Raw genomic sequence first — 24639 nt, 5'->3', positions numbered from 1 at the left:
TGGACAGGTGGCACTAAACAGTCTTCATCCACAGTGACACTTATAATGTGCTAAATTTTGTCCTCACTCACTGGGAAAAGAAAGACCTTTTTGTTGTAGAACAAAAACATTAGACTTCAACGAAGCCCCAGGTCCTCATTTCGATACTGCCAAGTAAATGAAAATGTATACAGATGTAGGTGTCCCTTGAAAGGAGGCATACTGGACAGCAGGGTGCTGTCCCAGAGGTCAAAATTGGAGGAGGTGGAATTCAAAATTGATGGCTGCAGAGCAACAGAAACAGTGGCAGCAGGCACATTTTAGGGGCATATACCAAACTATTAAACAGAATACTCTTTCCTCCTTGTACTGCAGAGAACCTCAACAGGAATGGCTGGAAATAACAATTTAATGATGTAACCAAGATACTAAATTTCCGCTTTTTGTGCAAGATTTCAAAGGAATGAAATAAAGTATCCTGTTAACTAAGGGATAACATACAATTATCATAATAGGCTTTTTACAATATTATTTGTTAAGATTGGGGGTCACAATTAGTAAATGGCATGAGACTAAAATCCTGAAAAGCAACTAATACATGTTCGAGTTGAAAGTTCTACCTTCTTTTAGTTCTGTGATCTTGTAACTCACCAACCATATAAATTATTGATGGATAAATTTCTTCACCCCCCCCCCCATACTCAATCTACCACCAAGTCTTACTAATTATACTTTTTAACATACCCACTTGCCCACACCCCCAAATTCAGGCAGCCTGGGTGACTGCCACAGCCGCATTCCCGACGTGTCATCCTATTTCTGTCTTCTTTCCCAGCAAGCCAAAGTCCTTGAAATATTCCTCAGGGCTCTCAGGATAAACCTCTTAACTCCGTAACATATAGTCTTACTCATCAGCCAATATCGACTCCCCCAAGTTTCTTTCCACAGTAGAGCCAGTTGCACTAAAGTTCAGCAAATGCTTATCTCCAGGCCTCTGTACACGCTATTCTCCTTGCCCCAAACATTCTTCCCACCGAAGGTCTGGCTAACTTCTACTGAGTCTTCAGATCTTAGCTAAACATCAGTTTCATACCTCCAAAACTGGGATGCTCTTATAGTACCCTAGTGTGCCTGGCACAAGGCACACTAGGGTACTATATTTGCCCTCATACCTCCAAAACTGGGATGCTCTTATAGTACCCTAGTGTGCCTGGCACAAGGTAGGCACACCATCGGTACAGAGGGAGTTGGGAATGGAACAAAAGTTGCGATAGTTTGGACTTGAGTGGCCCTAAGTCAAATGAGAACTTCTGGAACTATCAGGCAAAAACAACTGAAAAAAAAAAAAAAACCCTCTAAAATACTCTCATCAGAAAATATAAATACTGCTTCTTAGCTTTAATCAGTTGAAATAATTTTGGGAATTGGAATTGAGTCGCACCATTTGCCAATTATTTGATTGTTCACAAGACTTCTGACCTCCCCTTTCTTTTAGCTCAACATACTCAATAGTTCTCTTTAAAATGACTCTCTCACGTCAGTCAAAATCAGTCTTTGTAGTTTCATCCCACTCAATCATAGCCACCTACCCTCCTGCCAGTACCTGAAGGGGAGCAAGCACCATGTTGCTCAGGGTGGTGGAGGCTCTCGCTGCTGTCTTAGGGGGAGGCTCTATGAAGCTCTCAGGCGTGGCCAGCTGTCCGGCTGCTGGAGAAAAGCTGGGTGCCATTGTACCTTTCCCAAGCGACTGTGTCTGTATTTGGTCATGCTGTGGGGTCAACCTGAGTTTCTGGAGAAGATCAACACTTGGGAGGGATGTACCAGTGGTGTTTGTCAGTGGGGCCCTGAAGGGACTATGGCTGGCAGTCAGACTGGCATGGCCAAGCTCAGGAACTGGCTGACTCAGGAGTGGAGACCTCTGTCTAGGTGTGGTCTTCACTGCCTGCATCATGGTGGTGTTTCGGGGTAAGCTGGGGGGAATCTGTGCAGTAGGAGCTTCTGCTGGCAGAGTGGGACTGAGCCCAGGGCGCAATGGGATTGCATAGCCTGGGGCCTGCTTTTCATTAGACTGTGTGATGGAGGCAGGAGTGATTAGCACCGGGGTAGTGACTTCAGGTTGAACTGAGTGGTGGGAAACAGGATGGACACCCAGGTTTTCTGACTGAGGGGCCCCTACTGACTGCTCAAAGGAAAATGGTAGGAATGAGCTGGGCTCTTTCTGGGAGGCATCTCCTGGCAGCTTCTCTATTTCTTCTGAATCCAGACCCACAACGGTTGGCTGTTCCTTTGGCAAAGAGGTTCCAAATAATTCTTCCACTGTCAGATGTTTGTGTCCAGATGGAACAGACTGAAAAACAAATCAAATCACCCAATGAAAGAAACCTCTTTCAAACCAATGTAACCAAATTTCTCTTCCATCAATCAAAAAGTTTGCAGAAGCAAGGATGGATGGAATCTAAAAATAAGAAAATGGAACAAATAGAGATATACTAGGGAATAAGGCCAAGGTGCATCTAGTTTCCCCAAATTGGTGGACAGAAATCTGCATTAGTAATAAAATTCAAAGTTTGGGGACTCCAGGTGATACTGTTAGAATTCACTTTTTTTCTGGGCAAATGAGTATCAGGTGAAGGGACAATTACATTATTACAAAGTCAATTGTGCCTAATGCCCCATGTCAGTAACACATGTAGGGAAATAACACTCAGGAGGACAAAGGGACCAAAGCTGATCAAGTAATCCTACCTTTATTTTCGCGGTTCTCGATAAAAAGCTAGGCATGACCCTCAACGACTGGGTCTCAAATATCAGAAACTAAATGGAACCATTTTAAAAAAACAGCAGTCCATTCCTCCTTTCTACTCCCAAATCACAAACCCCTAAGAAAGGCAAAACATTTAAGCCTGAAAATGTTAAATTTACATATATCTTACCGATCTGGCTTACTAATAACCACTACAATGAATTAAGGGGGAAGTATTTGTGCTTTCCACCCATGACCTTTCCTGCACCTTCATGCAGTATTGCCTATTCATTTGACCTCTATTTACTGAGTACCTACAGGGCGCCAGGTCCTGCTCTAACCTCGGCCTAAGGGACACAGTGGGGAGTAACAAAAAAAGCTCTATTTTGACAGAGCTTACGTTCACAGGCAGCCTCAGTTTATGGGTTTATTTCTAAAGTGGGTGGACTAGTTAGTTGTTCAGGTATGTTTATATGGAAAAACCAATTCACTGATTTTCAGGGTCTCAGAAAGTCTACAAAGGCCTTTCAGTATATTGTACCTGAAGTATAATCATGATAGTACTATGTTACAATCACTTTTCTATAGGAAAATGAGCTCAGTTTTCCCCAGGCAAATGTTTGTTTCAATCACCTGACAAATAATTATTGAGTTTGCCAAGTGCCAGGGCATTGTGCTGTGATGAGTGGGTATGAAGAAAGGAAGGGCTTTACTGGCAGAAGGCTCTTAATGGGAGGAAGACAGGGATCCCCTTTTGTCAAGGAGCAACAACAGGAAAAAGAGGCTAGCACCAAGGACAGAGGATGTAGGGCAGTTGACATGTGAGGGGCAGAAAGTTATAGGAGGGCTAATGTATATTTTTTCTCTGGTGAGGACAGCATATCTGTTTGGTGAGAGGTGGCAGAACAGGTCTGAGAACACAGACAACTGTGGTTGAATAAGAGGCAAAAGCCTCCTTTTTACTTCTGAAAAAAACTAGAACTTAGGGTCTGGAATTAAAGATACTTAGATTCAATTCCCAGCTGTTAACTGAGAAAATACATAACCTATTTAGTTCCCTCTCCTGAAAAATGGCGGCAACTGTGATAATTACTTTACAGAGCTGTTGTGAAAATTAAATTCTCAATATAATGTCTGATGCCCAACAAGCATTCAATAAATGAAACTGGCTATTATAACTATCATATAGTTTTGATAGCAATCATGATAAATCTGTATTTGGATATGTTTTAACGAACATCAAATAGTATGTTGGAATATTAAAAATTCATCAAATCCTATGAAATATCATATCCCCACAATGCAAAATAATACCACTTGATGGGCTATTAAAAACAAATTTGCTACTATGATGTAAGGAGTCATTAAAGACATAACTGTCTAAAGCTCACTGGTAACAATTCAGATTCATTCAATATAATTCAAAATAGACAATGAATTCGCATTTGAAAGAGACTTCTTTCTCTCTCTGTCCAGGCCGCATAAACTATAGTAGAATGCATTTCCCAAGCCAAACACTGTGATTTATTCATTTTTGGATCCTTGGCATCACAAATGTCTATTAATGAGCAGAGAGATAATCCCCTCAGCCTGGTTTCTAAATATGATGGTAAATGTACTTAAGAAAAGTTACCATTTTAACCATATTTAAGTATAATATTCAGTGATATTCAATACATTCATAATGTTGTGTAACTACCATCTATTTCTAGAACTTTTTCATCAACCAAAACAGAAACTCTGTACCCATTAAACAACTCCCCATCTTTTCTCCTCCCTGCACCGTCCCACGCACAGCCCTTGAGAATCTCAATTCTACTTTGTTTCTATGAATTTGCCTATTCTAGGTAACTTATATAAAATAAAGCATACAACATTTGTCCTTTTGTGATTGGCTTATTTTACTTAGCATGTTTTCAAGGTTCATCCATGTTATGTTGCAGCATGTATCAGAATTTCATTTATTTTAAAGGCTGAATAACTTTCCACTGTATGCATACACCACATCTTGTTTATCCATTCTTCTGAAGACTGATACTTGGGGTGTTTCCACCTTTTGGCTATTGTGAATGCTGCTATGAACATTAGTGTAAAAGTGTCTGTTTTAGTCATTGCTTTCAATTCTTTTGGGCATATGTCCAGGAACGGAATTGCTTACGTTTAACTTTTTGAGGAACTGTCAAACTGTTTTCCATGGCTGCTGCACCATTTTACATTACTACTGCCAATGCAAGAGGGTTTAATTTCTCCATATTGGATGGCCATTTGTGTATATGATTTGGAGAAATGTCTATTTAAGTCCTTTGCCTATTTTGAATTGGATTAATTCCTTTTTATACACATTATATTTAGAACAAAATGATCAAGATTGTTTGGCAAAAAAGTATTGGGAGATGACAGTAATTTTTATTCATTAATGCAAATCATGTAGATTTTAACCACGACATTCTGTTTTATATATGTGTATATGTATGTATATACAGAAACCAACATTTAGATATAACTGCTTTAAAAAACACAGAACATAATGGGGCCATTTTGCAGAAACTTAAGAGTCTTTTCCAGGTAAGAATACTATCTTTATGTTATAAGAAAAGGAGCAATCAAACAACAGATACGGAGAAGCCTCACCATGAAATACACCTTAGGCTTTAAGAATGGCATGATCCAGGCAGCAATTTTTTACCTGTTTGGCGTAACCATCAATCAACTTTTGAACAATTAAAATTACCTGCATTTACATGGGGAACACTTTTATACTTAAAAATAGATATTTCTAATGGTTCAAAACCTACTTCATATTAAAAGATGAAACTGTATGGTAGAACCCTGAACCTGGACTGCAAAAGAGGTGGAAAGTTTCCAGATTTCTCAATGCTGCCTCCTTATAACTTCTGCCAGGCCAGAAGCAGATTCTTATACTTTCTCTGGAACAGGGTGTGTGGTAAAGCATTAGGGTTTCAGATGTATCTCCCTAAAGAAGGAATAAATGAAGTTGTAATGGCAATAGAGTTATTGGTAGACAGAATGCTCACTAAATGAGAGGACCTGACCTGTGCACTTTATATGCATTACTCTATTAACTGATGTGGGTAGTACCACTATTATTGCCATTTTATAGATGATGCCCAAATATGACAACTGAACCAGACTCTAATCTGTTTCTCACCATAAGGTTGCCATATTGAGATGTCAATTAGGCCGATTATAGGTTACCTAATCAACTAATTGGTGATATTGATCTCTGGAAAACAGAGGTGCAGCTAAGGCTTGAATAACAGGTGGTTATAGGTCAAAATGTACTAACATCTGGAAATATGTAACTGGCTGAAATAGTCACAAGAAGCTAAGTAGAGAACAGGTTTCTACACAAGCTCCCTAAAGCTTTACAGTCTCTGCACCTTTACAGAGGACCTTATGGCAAGAAAAACTAGTTACATTCCTTTAGTAGTTAGGTTAATTTATTCATGGATTCATCTTTCATCATCCATAGAAAAGGTGAAATTTTATTCTTCCCTCATATCTGAATATGATTAAAGTTTGGATTCTGAGTTTTGTGCTGCGCCTCACTTGATTTAAATCGAGTGTTAGTCTGACCATTTCCCTTCGGAATGGACTTCACTGAGCAGCAGCATATATTGTGTGCAACGAAATTCTAATATATTGTATCAGGTTTTACATTGTTCCTTCCCCACCCCACAGCTCTTGCTGTTAAGATACTTTCATATTTCTCTCTGGACCTATTGTGTCCATGTCAGATTTCCTACTTGGTCAGCGCACTGAACACACTAGAAAGTATGCATTATTCTTAATCACAGGCATAAAATGAAACCAACTAGGGAAAGAGTCCTAAGGAAATTTTAATAAGTGAATTATGAAACTGAAATGGGTTATTATCAAGGCTTGACAGCATTATTTGCTTTTGAGCACTAGATGGCAGTGTTATTAAACAAATGTACTATGTGTAGGTGCTGAATATGGATTTAAACTAATTTTAGTTTATGATCACTATTTGCCTTAGAGGGTACAATTCTCTGAGTGTACACCACTTGCATTATGTATGTCCACAGATCCATCGCCAGTGGTTTTGTTGAAGGGCTAAGCACCCATGACTTGCCACACTCATCCTTCATCTTTTGAAGAACACTGCTTTTTGATTTTTTAGGCATTTTGGGGGGGGTCTAATACTTCTTGGGTCTCACCCGACCCCATGATTCAGAAAGGAAAGGGGAAGTAAATGGCCCACTGAACACTCATGGCTGATAAACCAGACGAGAGAAGGAATCTAGTGACCCTGAGCCTTCCTTCCTTCCCTCTCTCAAGATGTATTTTTTTTTTTCTATTAGATTTTACATAGCACAGCTTTTAATATATGTTTGACCTTCAGGATCCTAAATACTAAATATAAATATAGTAAAAATGGAGTGTAGAAATGTAGTATACAAAATCTGGTTTAAATTAATTACCTAAATACCTAAAAACAATATGGACACATAGCTGATGGAATATAAAACAGTATAGCCTCTCTGGTAAACAGTATGGCAGTTTCTTATTAAATCAAAACATGCCATGACCAAATGACACAAAATTTGCATTCTTGGGCATTTTTCCCAGAGGAAGAGATATTTATGTGCAAAAAGCTGCACATAACAATTCAATGAATTTCCAGGAATCATGTTGAGTTGAGAAAGACAATCCCGAAAAGTTATATTGTATAATACCATTCATATAACATTTTTGAAATGACAGTATAGAACTGTGGACAGATGAGAAGCTGTTAGGGGTTAAGGATAAGAGGAAAGGGGAAGGCAGGAAGGGTATGACAGGGAAGTCAGTGTGATAATAAAAGGGCAACACAAAGGATCCTTGTGGTGATGGAAGTCTTCTGTATCTTAACTGTGGTATGGATACAAAGCTATATACATGCGATACAACTGCAAAGAACTAAATATATACACTTATACACATGCACAAATGAATAAAAGTAAAACAGAGGAAATGTGAACTCGATGGGTAGACTGTATCAATATCTTGGTTGTGATATTGTGCTATATTTTGCAAGCTGTTATCAATGAGGAAATAGGTAAAGATACATGGGAGCTTTCTGTATTATTTCTTTGAGAATCTATAATTATCTCAAAATAAAAATTTTAATTAAAATGCTATGGGTTTTACTTGTTATCTGCATTTCACTTACCAAGCTATCAGTTATAAAGAAAACTAATTAGCCAACAAATATGTTTAATACTAGATGCTGAGAACACAGCTATGAACAAGGCAGACAAAACTGCCTGCCCCCACAGACCTTACATTTTGGTGGGGAGGAGAGACAATGAATATGTAACAAAACCATAAAACCATGTTTATCTGGGTCAAAGTCTTAGGTAAAAAATAAAGCACAGAGGACGGGGTAGGGAAGGATTGTTATTTAAAATAGCATGGTCAGGGAAGGCCTCACATATATGGAGGACATTTGAGATTTGAAGGAAGGAAGCGAACCATATATGGGAGGAAAGTATTTCAGGACAAGGGAATAAGTGCAAAGGCCTGTCCCAAAGCAGGAGCAAGTCTGGCACATTTGTGGAAAGGCAAAAGATCCAGTGAGACTGGGGCCAAGTGAGCAAAGCAGAGAGGTAGAAGATGAGACCAGGGATAGGGGGCCAGAGCGGGTAGGGCCTTGTGGTCTGCTGTCAAGACCTTGGCTTTCATTTGAGTGAGATGGGACACCATTGGAGTTTCAAGCAGAGGAATGCCAAGATATAACTTATGTTTTACCAGGATTACTCTGGCTGCTGGGTTAAGAATAAGAAAAGGAGCAAATAGGGCAAAAGCTGGAAACCAGACAGGAGACTAGTACAAAATCCAGATGAAAGACTAAACTATAGTGACAGTTACATAGGCCAGGGGAAATAACATGAGTGGATGTCATCACGTTGTTGTCTGTAGGTATCTTGACAGATTAATGACAAAACAAACTTGTACTGCATTAAAATCCTTACAAAATGTTACTCTGTGTTTTGTTATCTTGGACAAAGCTAGGGCTTTAGCTATACAAACCTTATCTTGTGACCCGGATGGCATCTCTTCTAGAGTCTCGGTGCTTCCCAGATTGGAGAGCTGAGTACTTGGCTGCAACCCAGGGCTGGAGATATTTGAGTCGCCCATCTGATTCTTAAATGAAAAGTATATCATGTGAAAAAGTTTGCTGTCTATTATTTGGCTCACAAAATAGCATTTGAAGTTATCGGAAATGCTATTTAAAAAACATAAATAAAAAAATTCCCCAAAATGTTTTGCCCTAGACCCTCATATAAATACCTTATACAATAAAATTTCTAGCAAGTTGAGCACTTGATTTTAGACAACAGCATTAGCAACAATTGTTATTTTAATAACCCTTTTAAGGAAAAGCTAATGACATTGCTTTATTACATAATCTTTTCCATTAAAATATTTTTCCCATCGGTTTTATTAAGAAATAATTGACAATTCATCACTGTATAAGTTTGAGGTGTACAACATGATGATTTGATTTACATATATTGTGAAATGATTAGCACGATAGGTTCGGCTAATATCCATCTTCTCATAGAGATACAATAAAAGTTATTTTTTATTTATTTTTTAAGTTAACATACAGTAAACTTAAGCTCTTTTGGGGTACAGAGTTCTACCTGTGTACCCATCACCATACTCAGGATATAAATTAGCTCTATCACCCCCCAAATCTCCCTTGTGCTCATGTCCTCCCCCTCCATTCCTGGAAACTAGTGATCTGTTCTATCACTACAGTTTTGTCTTTTTAAGAATGTTGTAAAAAATGGAATTCTGGCTTCTTTCACTTAGCATAATGCCTTTGCGAATCGTCCAAGCTGCTGTATGGTATTAATTTTCATTCCTTTTCAGTACTCAGTAATCTTCCATCATATGACTGCATTACAGTTTGTTTGACCATTCACCCACAGGAGGACATCTGCGTTGTTTCGAGTTTTTGGTTATTATAAAGACAACTTCTATAAACATTCATGTACAGGTTTTGTGTGGACAAAAGCTTCATTTCTCTAGAGTTAATACCCAGAAGTGGTATTTCTGGGTCATACGGTAAATACGTTTTTCTTTTGAATTTTATAGTTTCATGTTTTCTATTTATATCTATGATCCATTTTGAGTTATTTTTGTATAAGGTGTCAAATTTAGTATTATTATTATTATTTTTGGCATATGGATGGCCAATTGTTCCCAATATCATTGTTGAAATCATCATATACTCTTAAAAATTAAACTAAATTTTAGGTCTCTATCACAATTACAGATGATGAAATAGTTGTAAAATGTTTTAAAATTCCTGTTACCTTGTATATAACACTAAAGGTGTTAAAGATAATCCTAAAAAAAGAATCATTAGATGGAAATGGAATTATAAAGTTTTAGAAACTTAGGTTCTATTTGGGCAATCTGATACAACATCTATATGGTGAGGATTACCCATATCGAAATGGACACCAAATATAGTTTAGAATACTCAAGATTTTTTTTTTAAAAAAGCTCCAAACTTCAGTGGAGAGCCAGATTAATTTTCTTGATATCGCACTATAAATACATGCTTAGTACAGGGTACCGAATGTTAAATGAATAATATGCATTTATTTCTATTCAAATGCTTTAATCTTTATATTATTTCAAAACAAGTGTTACCGTTTAAGCAGTGTTTCCCATATAACTAGAGGTGAAGTAGTCTGTGAAAGCCTACGAAATATCTAATATCTAACATACTTCTTAGTGCAGTATTGCTATCAACATGTATCGACGACACCTTATGGATAATGCTTGGAATTGAACTGTATTAGAGAAAACATAAAACACTGTTCATAACAACTTCTTAAAACAGAGGTTTAAAATGTTTCAGACATTTTAAAGATTAGGAGTTTTCACATAAAAATCTCAGTTTGTCATTTTCAGAGAGAAGCTGGATAATTTGGGAACTAGCTCATTTGGCAACAACTGGCTGGAGGTGAGACACAACAGATCCTTTGACACAGTGACAAGCTCTCTGTATCAGTTCCACTGTGGCCCTCTGTAGGTACCCACACTGTTTTGAGGCATCTGAGTCTGCAATACTTAATTCAACATGATCTACGAGATGGGCTGTATTTTAAAACGTCTCCAGAACTTCAAATATTTTTTCATATGTGTGCAGGGCCATTCGTGAAAGATTTATTCTGAGTTGTTTGTTAATGACAGTTTCCAGTGTTTGTGAGGACTGGAGGAAATAGACATTCACAGACAAACTTTCTGGAGGGAAATTTTACAATATTTGGTAAAAACAATACGTAAATGGCAACACATTTTTTAAAATATCAAAATCCTTTGGTCTACCAATTCCATTTCAAGTAACATATCTTCAGAGAGAAAATGTACGTGATGATTTAGCTACAAGGATATATTCTGAGTTCTCAATAGAAAGAATCAGAAAAATCTATAGAATTGTTTATATAAGACACAGAAGGAAAAATATGTAGCTATTAACATCACAATTATTTTTTTTAAAAAACTTTCATTCTACCAAATGAAATCTCACAGGGACTCCCTGTGTAGCCACTATCATAAAAAAATACTGTTCTCTGGATAAAAATAGGTTACAAAATAGTAAGAACTTTTAAAGCTAGTTAATAAAACTAGCATATATAAATATACCACACACACTGGGATATTTTTATACATAACAAGGTATTAGCAGTGATTATTTTTAGGTGGTAAAATCATGTTTTTTGCTTTCATTCTAATTTTTAAATATAAAATTTTCTATAATTAATATGTACTGCTCACATAATAAGAAAAATAATGATACTATTTTTTTAAGGACCAAAAAAGTCTGGAGTAAAAAAAATGTCTGCAATTAAATTAAAACAAACAAACAAACAAACAAAAAACAATCCCTACCAAAATCCAGGATTACATCCTATGGCTGGAAGCAACCCAGAATGGGCCAACTGTAAAGGACTCTGGTTTCAGCTATCTTTCTTTACAGTAAAAAGAGGAAAGTTGGTTAAAACTAACTGTAGAACTTGGGGAAAAATTGTTTATTATAGAGAGGTTTTATATATAAACAGTCTCTATTATAAATAAATCCCTCACTCAAAAGTATGGAATTTCATTCATGATATTACATACACTAGATAGAGGAGATTTAGAATTGGAATTAAATCCCATCCCTGCAGCCTAGCTTGCAACCCTGCCTTTTACTCTGTAAGTCTCACAAGTCTCTACCTAAAGATAAACAAAGTGGCCATCTGGAATCATGCGGCAGCGGAGGAGAGCCCATCTAAACACTATGATATGAAATCATGGGTCACTACTAAATACCAACTCCATCTGGTTAGCTGATAGGCCAAGTGAAGACAAGAAATAAAACCGTTGTTTAAGAAAGCTCTACTTATTTACACTTTTCGAAAACAGAAATAACAAATTATAAAGTAAATATCAAAGATTTAACTAAATTCCCAAAGGTTTAGTTTTAATCTAAGCATAGAAAACATTTTATTTATTCTGAAGAATGTTCATTATAATAGTAATTACTGTACTCTCTATATTCTTATTTTTGCAACGTGTCATTAATGAGAAATCACATCAGGTTTTTAGATTGCCCACTTGACCTAGAGTTTCTTTACAGCTTTGTACACAAAAACAAGGCTTAAGTTCTTTCTTCCATTTTGTGGCTTAAGTTCCTTCTTTCATTTTGTGGCTGTTCACTCCTCAGCCTGAGGAGTAAGCCAGGCCACCTCCTGGAGTGTCTGCTCTAGTGAACAGCACCTACACTTTCTGTCCTGTGTGGCGCCTTGACCTAGTCATCACTAGAACAGGTGACAGAACCCTGCACTTATTAGTTACTTGTTATCAGAACACAGAAAGGTGTCTATAAAAATAGAACAAGGTATCTATGTAGACAACCCAGACCTCATTAAGAATTTGAGAGGGGAAATTGGGGAATACAATATAACTTAAAAGTATAGAAAAATGATTCTTGAAATTTATTCTTATCTAGTTTCCTAAGAATCAAAGAATTTATCATAGAGATGATTGCTTTTCTTACATTAATTTTCACAGATCCATAAATTCCTCCTAATTCTCTATGAGATATTGAGGAATTTGGTACAACCTGAAACTTCTCATGGGCTCTATCTACTGTATACTTATTTACCTAGGAAGTCGGACTTCTTTTGGTTTTTGAAGGTAGAAGGTTCATTGTAGTTTATGGTAAATGACTCTTTAGTCAAAGGAAACTGCCTGCCAGAACTGTTTGAAATGTTTGTTCCTTTAACTCTAGATTCTTAAAGAGGAGTATGTGAAAAATGGTCCTACAGTCAAATCAATCTGAGAATTGGTATTACTGTTTTACTTATTGTGGGACTTCAGAGTATTGAGCACTGAGAAGATGGGGGAGGCGGGGAGGAGCCATGCTAACAAGATTTCTTTAACTTTGACCGACTGGAACCTTTTCTCAAGGATCACCTGTTGATGTACAGGCTAGTGTTAGAGAACTAGTTGGGAAATAGGGTTTTAGAGAGTGCTTTTTACACCTTGTTCCTTTATCTTTTAGTGAGGTGAGCATTAAACAAGAAGCAGAAGAATGTACTTAACGCAACATTAGTAAAGAATAAGGTGACAATTATAATTCTGCTGAAACAAAGTGCAACAGTGGAAACCTTCAGTCTCACTCCAATGAAGTGAGGAGCTTTGAAATGCTGATGTTAAGTGAAAAGCCAGGACAGTTCCAAAGCCACAAGATTTGAGGGCCACTGAGGAAATGTCCACTGCTTCACTCACAGTGGACAATTCATAAGTATGCAATGAATAAATCAACAAATGCTCACAGCTTCCATTTTATTCATCTTTGGGGAGATGTTATTGACTAACTTTTAAACTAAAATACGAAACAAACAAAAAAATGAATTCTATAAACTAAGCTTCTTATTTGGGTAAAATTCCAAATGATGCTTAATGAAGGCTGTGGACCCACCACCAATTACAGACTATAAATATACCCTTTTGCATTACAGGATCCAAATTATCAGAATACTGTTCAAAGACTCCATAAATTCCTAAGACCTAGCAGAGACTACAGAGGGTAAAGAGGGGACATGAAGCTTTTAACTACCTGTTGCAGACAAACTTTTGCACACTAAAAGTGTTTTCTCTTACGGTTAATTTTACATGAATAGAAAATGCATTTTCAACTTTCATGCTAAATCAAAAGACTCTAATGTAAGCAAATTTCTTTCCTTATCATTTGTCTTAAAACTATATGACATGTTTTCTTCCTGAACGAATTATTTCTGCTAATCAAGGAGGTGACTTCCCTGGTCCACAAACCCCCTGTAGATCTCCTCCTCCCCTTTTGGTCCTCCCAGTCAGCACGCAGTCTCACCCTCTCATACTCATCCTTGGCTCTGCTTAGCATCTCCAGGATGTCAATGGGCCTGTGGTCACTGCAGCCGTTGGCCTGGCTGGGACTCTGCTTATCTCGAGCAACTTGCTGGGACCGCCGTGTCTCCTCTTCTACCACCCTAGAGGAGAACCAAGTTTGAGAAAGACCTGCTTAGATACAATCTAATACAAGAACTCCTTTCGTGTTCATTTTCCAGGGATACAGGAAAAATGTCATGATAACACTGTTCTCACAATATACAGAGCCTCAGTTACATTACATCGGGGATATATGACTAAACTAACCATCTTACAACTATGTCAACCAATATATTTCACATAGAGGACAAAAATACAGAATTTCATTCTAGAGTTGGGGGAAACAGGTACATTAAAAACAACTGAATTATCTCTCTTTTTCTGATGTATTTCAAAATCAGTCAAACTAACTGGTAAAATAAATTTGAAAATGGACAATGCCACCAAGAAAAAGGAAGCTTGCATAGCTAACAACCCTCTATGGAAAGTCTGTCATGACATTGGGCTGGTAAGGATAAAGATTAGCTTCTTGAAAACAGACATCTTGGTGAATCTTCAAAAGTGAATGATGGCACTACAAGCAAACAAAAGGTTTCCTTTACACTCCTTAAAAATCACTATGTGGATAACTGAGGTCAGGCTGATTGTGGCGAGGCTCATTATTTTGATTGGTGCTGCTGAAGCTAATTCTATACTTGAGAACGCATAAAGCCAAGAAAAGCTGAGGGTTAAGAATGCCACTGAGAGGGTTAGGGTCTTTAAATCTATCTGTGGGGTTTCATTTAAGAATATCCTCTCTCCCACACATAAAGGTCTGATGCAATTATAGCAAAATGTCAGGAAGTAAAAGCTAGGTTGTGAGCACATGGGTATTTTATTGTTTCTTACATTTTTCAAGGTTGGAATAGAAATAATAAATTTTAATAAGGCAACTAATCTTTTTTTTTTTCTTTTTAAGATTCATTCAGGTTTCATTTCCAAGTGTAATGAATAGGTATACCTGCTATGGGATATTATGGGCACAGTCACAACTTGATAATTGTATTAATTGAGAACTTTATGATAGTGATGATGACAGGCAATAAAACAATTTAGTAAAAGGTTTGTTTTTATGGAATGAAAGGAAAAGGACAAGAATAGGCCACTCAGTGTCAGTTTACTGCTTTAAAACAGGCTGCCCAGGAACTTCCATTAGTGTGTGTGGGATGGCTCTTTTTTTGAAAACATTGGGTTAAATAATGTTAGATTTTTTTTTTAACAGCAGAATCATTGAGTTTTTAACATGCTAAAATGATGAATCTTGAAGAAAGGTGGGCTTATACATTTTCCCAAATTTAATTGACCATAGAATCCTTCTCCTGAGGCAGGATTCCTATTTGGAAAATCCTGCTTTAAGATAATGGTGTCATTTCTATCTGGATTCTTACAGCTCTTAACAGGTTTATCATTTCTAAAACAAAGGTAGAACCATGGTTTATGGTAGACTGAAAGACTGGCATATAATATGGAGATCAGAACAATTAGAAGAAATATTATTTCTTTTGTATCCATACTAGTAATCATCTCTTGTGAAAGAAATACTGTATTGTCATAACTGTGAGGCCTGTTGCAAAAGAGAGATATACAGTGATTATTTTTTGATGATGGATTACAAGAAATTTCACTTTTTTTGTGTTTTTCTTCATTTTGCATAATTAACAGGCACTCCTTTAATATTTAGAAAAAAGGACTATTTAAAATGACTTACTATTTAACACTCAGTTATAGGCAATGCCGGCCTGGATCTATCTTATCAGGGACTCTGGTCATACAGTTTCCATCTACCTCTTGTCATGCTGCCTGGCTTGCCCATGCTGTAATTCACCTCTCCCTTGATCTGCACTTAATCTGTGATTTTGGTTCAAAAGAATAACACTTCTAATAATCACCACTGTTCAGCCGTGTAACAGGCCACCTTATAAAGCTCACCACTGTTGAAAGTAGAAGCTATGAGGTGGTGTGGAAAGGACTATCACATGAATGAGGCTGGACACTAAGGCCTCTTCCAATTCAAACTCTGTGAGGAGCGACCTTGCTTCTCTCTCTTCCTCATAAATCCTTAAATATGCCCCTAAGACTATGTGTAAGATCAGGAATAATGCTCACTTCCATGAGTTCTCCAAATTTTATAGTCTAAGTAGACTAACAGTGAAACAAGTTTTATTGTTAAACAGTTCTAGAAGACTTGATTTCCTCTTCAAGAGAGTCAACATTTTTCAAGTTTAGTGGATTTTTAACTTTGCCACTGACCAAAGAAAATTTCCAAACTGAATACAGTAGGTCTAGAAGTTTGTTTGCTCTTTCGCGGCTTCTTAGTTTTATAAACATCTTTTGGAAGTAATCAATATTTTACTTGGAAAATTTTTATTATGTTGCAGATGTTGAAATAGTGATGGGAAAAACTAAATTTAACAGAATGGGCACTGACAGGTACATTTATTTAGACATATAATATGCCAAAAAGAATTTTGCCCATAGTTCTGGTTAGCAGAATGACACTCTGAAATATGTAGCAAATAGAGCCTGTACGTAGGCAAAGTTAGAGCAAAGAAAGATAAAGTAGACTTTTTATCTTAGTGCCATTTATCACTAAGTTAATGTTAACACATAAGGTATTCTCTTTAGCCATGAATAGGCCAGACACTTGAAAACTCACTATTAACAGTTTCATGAGGGCATTCTTTAATCACGTTCAATACCTCCCCTGCTTCAAGTATAACAAGCTGAAAGCTTAAGCAAATGTCCTTCTTTTGGGCAAGTCTAGTAAAAGAACCCTGAATATTCTTCTTTTCCCATTCTGCTTCCTACTTCCACCTTCTCTTCCCATTTTTGGATTCAATACAATATTTTCAAATAGGCCTGTAGTCTTTAGCTTCGCTTACCATCTGAAGTTTTGCATACTAAAGGTACCGCTTGCTCTGATGGAGAAAAAAAAGTTCAAACTGGTTTCCTGTTTCCTGTGAATAGCTGTTAGAGCTCAAAAAAAAAAAAAAAAAAAGTGCCATATTCTCTTCTCTAAGAGCCTGAAAAACAGGACAAAGTGTACATACAACAGACCCTTAAACAATGGGGTGTGTGTATGTTACTGATTCCCCCTAAAGTTGAAAATCTGCATATACCTTTTGACTCCCTCAAAACTTAATTACTACTGTTGACTAGAAGATTTACTGATAATATAGTCTAGGGATATATATTTTGTATGTTGTAAGCTAGAGAAAAAAAATATTATTGAGGAAATCATAAGGAAAATACATTTACAATACTGAAGTATTTACTGAAAAAAATCCATGTACAAGTGGACCCAAACTGTTCAAACCTGTGTTGTTCGAGGGTCAACTGTATTAATAAAGTCCAAATTTTGGATAGTCAAAAAAAATCTGGATTTCAAAAACTGACAATTAAAAAATGTCTTAAGTAAACGAAAGCTGCCACTTTCAAAATTACAAAAAGTAGTCATCAAATAAATGGCTTTGTAAAAAAGTAGTTTTTAATCTTTTTTAGAGAAAAGATGTTCTAAAAACAAAGTGTGGTTCTAGTGAGCCAACATATTTTAAATATAAGTGACACAAGCTCATAAGGATCAATGCCTTTTGGGTGCACACAGTAATAAACATGTTCTGCCCTGTGAGCTCACAGCCAGAGCAAACAAAGGAGGGAGCTGATAAACATCCAATCAGGACATGTTACCAGTCCTGGATTAAAACCTTAGCCATGTGAAAGTCTTTTAAAATGAAAACATACCTGGAACTGAGGTTTTGAGGTTAAATTATTTATTTACATTTTTACAAGAACTAGTTTTAAAATAAGACTTTTAAACAATTAAGAGTGTTTTCTCCTAAACATATAGATAAAAATCTTGCAGGAGAGCAAAGGGAATCTTGACTTGACAAAGGGAGAAGAGAGGTCTACATTTTTGATAATAATCGGGGAAAAAAGCGAAAAGGAAATATAAGTGCACCAGAATACACTATCCACTGTAGCATTCTGCCCAGAGCTCTGTAGCATTTTAGGCCCCCCTTGCACCATAATGTCTTGAGCTCCCGGAATCCAGACTGGCAGTACCAGCAATACAGATAAGCCACATGAGAGGTGGCTCCCACAGGCTAGCTTGAGAAAGGAAAAGAGCCACCCTTTAGAACGTTAATTCAATGAAATTTTTTTTCCAAATTCCAAGATTCTGACTTACAAAAAATCTCCTGATACACAACCCATTAATGGATTGGGGACTACTAAACCTAGAATCTATGTCAAAAATAAGTTCACTTAAAGGAAGTAAACATGGATGTATATAGGAATTTTCCATTGGCTATTGGACATAGTAGCTACCACTTGTTATAGTGGAAATCTGGATGGAACCTAAATCAGATGCACTGCATATGGTGGTTAGGCTGTGCACTACATGTAAATGATATTCTCTGGAGCTAGGCAGCCTGATGGCACTAACCGCATGTTTAACAGTAAGGTCCTGGTTAAAGTATGATCTTTCTGCAGGACTGGATACAATGCAGTCATTAGAAATACTGCAGAGGATCATTTAATGCTCTGTAAAAATGCTGTTGACACAAAAAGTAAAATGTATATATGATACCGTTATTCTAAGAAACCATCAAGCACATCAACCTAACATACACATAAAGAAAAAGACTGGGAAAAAAACAAACTAAAAGGCTAACACACACTTGGAGTGGAAGGAGAATTATAAATAATTTAGATTTCTTTAGGCTTTTCTGCCTTTTCCAAATTTTGACAACAAACAGGAAATTAGGAGGGAAATACACGAGTTAGTACACACTAGTCACAAGGAAAAGTAAGGAGGAAAGTCATTTTTCATCTCTAATGTATCACTCATGAAATAAATCTATGGGGTAATACAATACTTACTCGGCCATGAGTTTGGCTATGCGGTGACAGTCATTCTTGTCATAAAACCAGATACTGTATATTGACACTTGAAAAACAAAGAAAAAAAAAAAGATGAGGGGAAACGAGGTTTCAACATAATGTAAATAATATATTATTGCCATGGACTGTCACAGAATTTATCATCAGACTCAAATTGTTAACAGGTCCTCTAAAGAAAAATAATGCCTCTCCTCAAAAATGTTTAATAAAATTAGGATAAAATATTCAGATGAAAACTACAGAAATAGTTGGTTTTAGACATTTCCACATGTAACTGAGTGTAAGATACCACTAAGATGAATCATTATTTTACATATTATCAAGAAAGAAAAATGACACCAGTTAAACTAAGAATCAACATTGATTGTAAGATGCATTCTAAATTGATTGTAAAATGTAGAAAAGTGTCTTAGTTATTGAAAACCAGGTTTACCAGCTGACCAAACACTAGAATTTGAGTCTCTTGAAACTTAATATATAGAATTAATATTATTTTACAATACAAACAAAGCTTTCAAAACAAATACCAGCTCTATATTCATCTTATGATCAACTATGTTCACATCTGAAATGAAAGTGTTGGGGCTGAGCTCAGTTCTTCACACTTCTTTTCCCACTTTTTTATTCCCAGTATGGTAATCAGCACTAAGAAAGCCCTCAAAAAATACCTGGTGAATAATTTTTATCAAAGAAAATAATGCCGTACGACTATTGTATATACTTTTTGGATAAAGTAGACTAGAAATGCTGAATAGATACATTAAAAATAAACATATGGTTAAGTATGGCTCATTCCTACCATGTGCACCCACTGTGACAAGACTGTCCCAGGCTGCACCTCCTTTCATACTTTTAACAACTCTGGCATAGGAAGCGCAGGTAATCATTATGCTTCTTTATTAAAAAAAAACAACTTTAAATTTTGAAATAATTATAGCTTCACACACATTGTAAAAAATAAACTGAGATCCTGTGTGCCCTTTATTTCCTCCAATGGCAACACTTTGTAAAACTATAGCACAGCCAGGCTACTTACATTGTTACAGTCAAGATACAGAACAATTCCATGGCCACAAGGATCCCCAGTCCCCTTTTATAGCCACATCCACCTCCCGTGGTCCTCTTTCCATTTCAGACCCCTTGGAAAACACACTAATCTGTTTTCTATTTCTATAATCTTATCATTTCAAAAATGTTATATAAATGGAATCACATATAGTATGCAATTTTTTGAGACTGACTTTTCTAACTTGTTGCTTGCATAAATAACTCATTTTTTTTGCTGAGTAGTATTTCATGGTACGGACATATCAGTTTGTTTAACCATTTATCTGTTGAAAGAATTCTGGAGTGTTTCCAGTTTTTGGTTATTATGAACATGCTGCTATAAATTTTAATGTACAGGTTTTGGTGTGAAGCTAAATTGTCATTTCTTTGGGTTAAATGCTCCAAACTACAGTTACTGAGCCACAGCAGTTGAACGTTTAGTTTAATTTCCAGAGTGACTGTACTATTCTGTATTCCTACCAGCAATGTATGAGTGATTCATATATTTCTCTCCATCCTTGCCAGCATTTGTTATTCTATTTTTAACTTCATCCATTCTGATAGTTGTATAGTGCTATTTCACTGTGATTTTAATTTACGTTTCCCTAATAGCTAATGATATTGAACATCTTTTCATGTGCTTGTCATCTGTAAATTCTCTTTAGTCAAATGTCTGTTTATGTCTTTTGCCCTTTCTAATTGGATTGTTTTATTTACTGTTGAGTTTTTGAAGTTCTTTACATATTCGAGACATTATTAGTCCTTTGTGGGGTATATGGTTTGAAAATATTTTCTCCCTGTCTGCATTTTTTTTTTTAATTTTTAAATCTTTTTAATAAGATCCTTCCAGAGCAAAAGTTTTTAATGTTGACAAGGTCTAATTTATCAATTTTTCTGTTTATGGGCCATGTTTTTGGTGTCAAATCTAAGAACTCTTTGCTGACCCTTAGTTCCAAATTTTTTTCCTAAAAGGTTTATAGTTTTATATTTAAGTTGGTGGTTCATTTTAATTTTTCTATAAAAAGGTTTAGAAAAAGATGTGTGTGTGTGTGTGTGTGTCCAAATGTTCCAACATTATTTGCTGAACATTCTCTCTGAGGAATCTTTTGCACCTTTGTTAAATACCAGTTGGGCATATTTGTATGGATCTATTTTGGGATTCTTTATTCTGTCCCATTTATTTATGTTTACTGCTCAACCGATACCCCACTATCTTGATTACCACAGCTATAGAGTAGGCCTTCCTATTGGGTTGAATAATTTTCCCCACTTTATGCTTCTTTTTAAAGACTGTTTTAGCTTCTAGGGCCTGTGACTTTCTATGTAAATTTTAGAATAAGTTTGTCTATGCCTACAAAAAACCTTACTGGGATTTTGACAGGAAACGCTTTAAATCTAGAGATCAATTTGGGAAGAGCTGACATCTTTACTATATTGGATCCTTCAATATATGAAAATGGCATCTCTCTCATTTATTTAGGTCTTCTTTGATTCTTTCATCAGTATTTTGTTATTTTTAGCATACAGATTCTATACTTGTTTTATTAAGTTTATACCTAAGTATTTAATTTTCTTGGTAGAGATTATAAATAGTATTGTTTTAAATTTGAGTTTCCACAAGTTCATTGGCAATATATAGAAATGTGACTAATTTTTGTGCATTGATCCTGCATCCTTAAAACAAACTAAACTCACTTATTGGTTCTAGGAGTTTGTACATAGACAATCAGGTCATCAGTGAATAGGGACACTTTTATAACTTCTTTTCCAATCTATAGGCCTTCTATTTTTCTTTCTTGCCTTATTGCAGTGGCTAGAACTTCCAGTGCTGTATTGAATAGCAGGGGTGAGAGTGCCTTGTTCTTGATATCTTAGAGGGGAAACTTTCAGCCTTTCACTGTAAATATGTTAGCTGTAAGTTTGTTGCAGATGCTCTTTTTGGTGAAATAGTGCACTTTTATTCCTAACTTGAGTTTTTAATTATAAACGGATATTGGATTTTGTCAGTTTTTTTGGTATATGCTAAAACCACAAAATATTGCATTTTTTTCCCTTTAGCTTGTTGACACAGTAGATTACACTGACTGATAGTTACTATTGAATCAGCTTTCTGTATCTGGAATAAAGCCCACTTTTTAAATATTTCTTTTCTCTATATTTTTGGATTTGCTAACATTTGGTTGGGGATTTTTTCATCTAAGTTCATGAAAAATAATGGTTTTTACAGCTTTCTTTTCCTTTTCTGTACTGTCTTTGTCTTGTTTGGGCATCGGGCCTTATAAAATCAGCTGAGAAGTGTTCCCTTCTTTTGTTTTCTGGAAGAAGCTATAAAATTAGTGTTAATTCTTCTTTGAATTCTCTGGTAAAATTGTCTGGGCCTGGAGATTACTTTCTCGGATTTTCAATTAGGAATACAACTTATTTAATGGCTATTAGACTATTCATGTTATCTATTTTATCATAGTTGAGTTTTGCAGTTTGTGGTCTTGAGTTAATTTTGCTCTTCTTTTTCTAAATTCTTCAGGTGGGATTTAGTTGGCTCTCAGCCAGTGTTGCCTAAAGGGGTAGGAAGAATATCCTATGGCTAGGCCACCTGGTATGCCTCTGGTGGAGAAGGGAACCTCTGACCTTTACGGATAAAGACTGTTTCCCAGGACAGGCTGTGATGTGACTCCTCCCCTGCCCTCATTTCCTGATCATGGAAAGCGGGGAAAGTACTCTCTTTGGGGACCAATTATTGTCAGTAGGGCTTCCAATCATTTCTGACAGTTTTGCTGGGCTTATAAAACTGGTACTGTAGGCAGGATTCCCATTCGATTTAGGGGAAGAATGAACCTACCTGGGCCACAGGTGTTGCCACACTGTGTTGCTAGGCTGGATGGAGACTGAGAAACAATAGACCAGGGTCCCCTTATTCGGCTGGGTGGGAGGATTGTAAGACACCCTCCCTGCTGCTGTGTTCTGTCAATCTGGGTTCCGCACCAGATTCTCTTTCTCATCCTACCTTTCAAAGTTCTCCTGACTGTCTCTTGTGTTAGTTCTGGGTTTTCTAGTTGTACTTAACATGGAAAAGTAAGGAGAAACGAGTCTAATCTATTTTGTTTGAATCAGAGCTTTCATTATGCACTTTTATGGATGGAAGACAGGCTCGCAGAAAGACTAAGTGACTTATTAATAAAACAAAGAAAAATAATCTTAGAACTAGAACTCAGGTCTTCTTGTGCCTAGACCAATAGTCTTGCCACCACACATCTATTACTTCATTAGTTTAAATAACAAAATTTTTTATAGAAACAAAAAGTTAATGAGCTTCATTTATGCTTGAAGATAAAACAACACATAAAATATAAACAATTGAGTAAGTCAAAATTTATACACTAAAAAAAGACACAATATAGGAAATACAATGTTAGTATAGGAAACTTTAAATAAATTACAAATAGATTTTTAATAGCTATTATTTGAACTCTATAAGGATACTATTGATATATATTAATTTAGAAAGCCACTGTTAATAAAAGTTATTTTAATAAAAGCAATCAATTTAAATTTTTTGCTTTACCCTGAATTAAGGTAATTACATTTCTATAAAAGACTTCATGGCGAATCATAACTTTAAAAGTTCCTCTTTCAATTAAAATAACAATTTAGTTGGACTTTTCTATTTTCATTGTAGACTGAGTTAAAAAATTATATATAGAGTGAGTAAATGGCTTCTTTTTAATGAATCAAGAGCATGAACAGGAATTTCTTTCCTATCCTGTTCACAAGGAGACTTTTCTGGCAGGGAAACCTTCCATTATACTAAAACTGTCCTAAAATGTTAGACCCCACGGTTGGCCATGTCTCCTGCAGATGACGGCACACACTACTGTGAGGCAGCTGAGGTTGGCTATTGTTTTTGGCCTGCTGTGAATAGTTTCCCGTGTTTGGAACCCATTTTCATAGCCCCCCTAGTTCACAGAACTTCAAAACACTTCAAATAGAATTAATGTCCCATGAATAACAAGTAATTTTGGAATATTTTACATGATGTCAACAGATTAACTTTGACATCCCCATTGGAAGAGCACAGCAGCAGCCTTGTTACAGAGGAGATAACTATTATTTAGCTATGTTCTTAGCAGCTAAAGATTGCCCCAACATAGAGTAAATCAGATTAGGCTTTGAAAAGACTCCATATATAGCAATTGTACACACTTATCTTTCTTTAAATATGCCTCTTCCAACCTTCACTAAAGAACATCCAAAACACAAAAATTTAAGTACAAAATTTAGGTACATAGAACTTAGAGTGATGAGAAAAAGTTTATGATATGTTATACATCAGGCTCACAGAGGAACACACTTGTTTTTTTTTTTTTTTTTTTGGCTAAACAGAGGCATTTAATAATGTTTCTCTTAGGAAAGAATTCAGTTGATAATCAAAATAAGTTCATCAGAGTTGTCGATTCGTCATGACAAAT

General features: G+C 36.1%; 1 protein-coding gene across 1 annotated transcript in view; it reads right to left on the bottom strand.

The window, feature by feature from the left end:
* The window catches only part of DCP1A (decapping mRNA 1A), a 51425-nt gene that overhangs the window by 6362 nt on the left and 20424 nt on the right, over window positions 1-24639 (bottom strand). Inside the window, exons 4-7 of the mRNA XM_016156358.2 lie at window positions 19106-19172; window positions 14148-14286; window positions 8780-8893; window positions 1583-2326 (exon numbers count right to left, since the gene is read on the bottom strand). Of these exons, the coding sequence (XP_016011844.1) occupies window positions 1583-2326; window positions 8780-8893; window positions 14148-14286; window positions 19106-19172 (1064 nt within the window). The remainder of the gene's footprint in view (window positions 1-1582; window positions 2327-8779; window positions 8894-14147; window positions 14287-19105; window positions 19173-24639) is intronic.

The sequence above is a fragment of the Rousettus aegyptiacus genome, unplaced genomic scaffold (assembly GCF_014176215.1).
Source record: "Rousettus aegyptiacus isolate mRouAeg1 unplaced genomic scaffold, mRouAeg1.p scaffold_m13_p_4, whole genome shotgun sequence".
Classification (NCBI taxonomy): domain Eukaryota; kingdom Metazoa; phylum Chordata; class Mammalia; order Chiroptera; family Pteropodidae; genus Rousettus; species Rousettus aegyptiacus.
The sequence above is the reverse complement of the archived record's forward strand: the minus strand, read 5'-3'. Positions and strand labels throughout refer to the sequence as shown.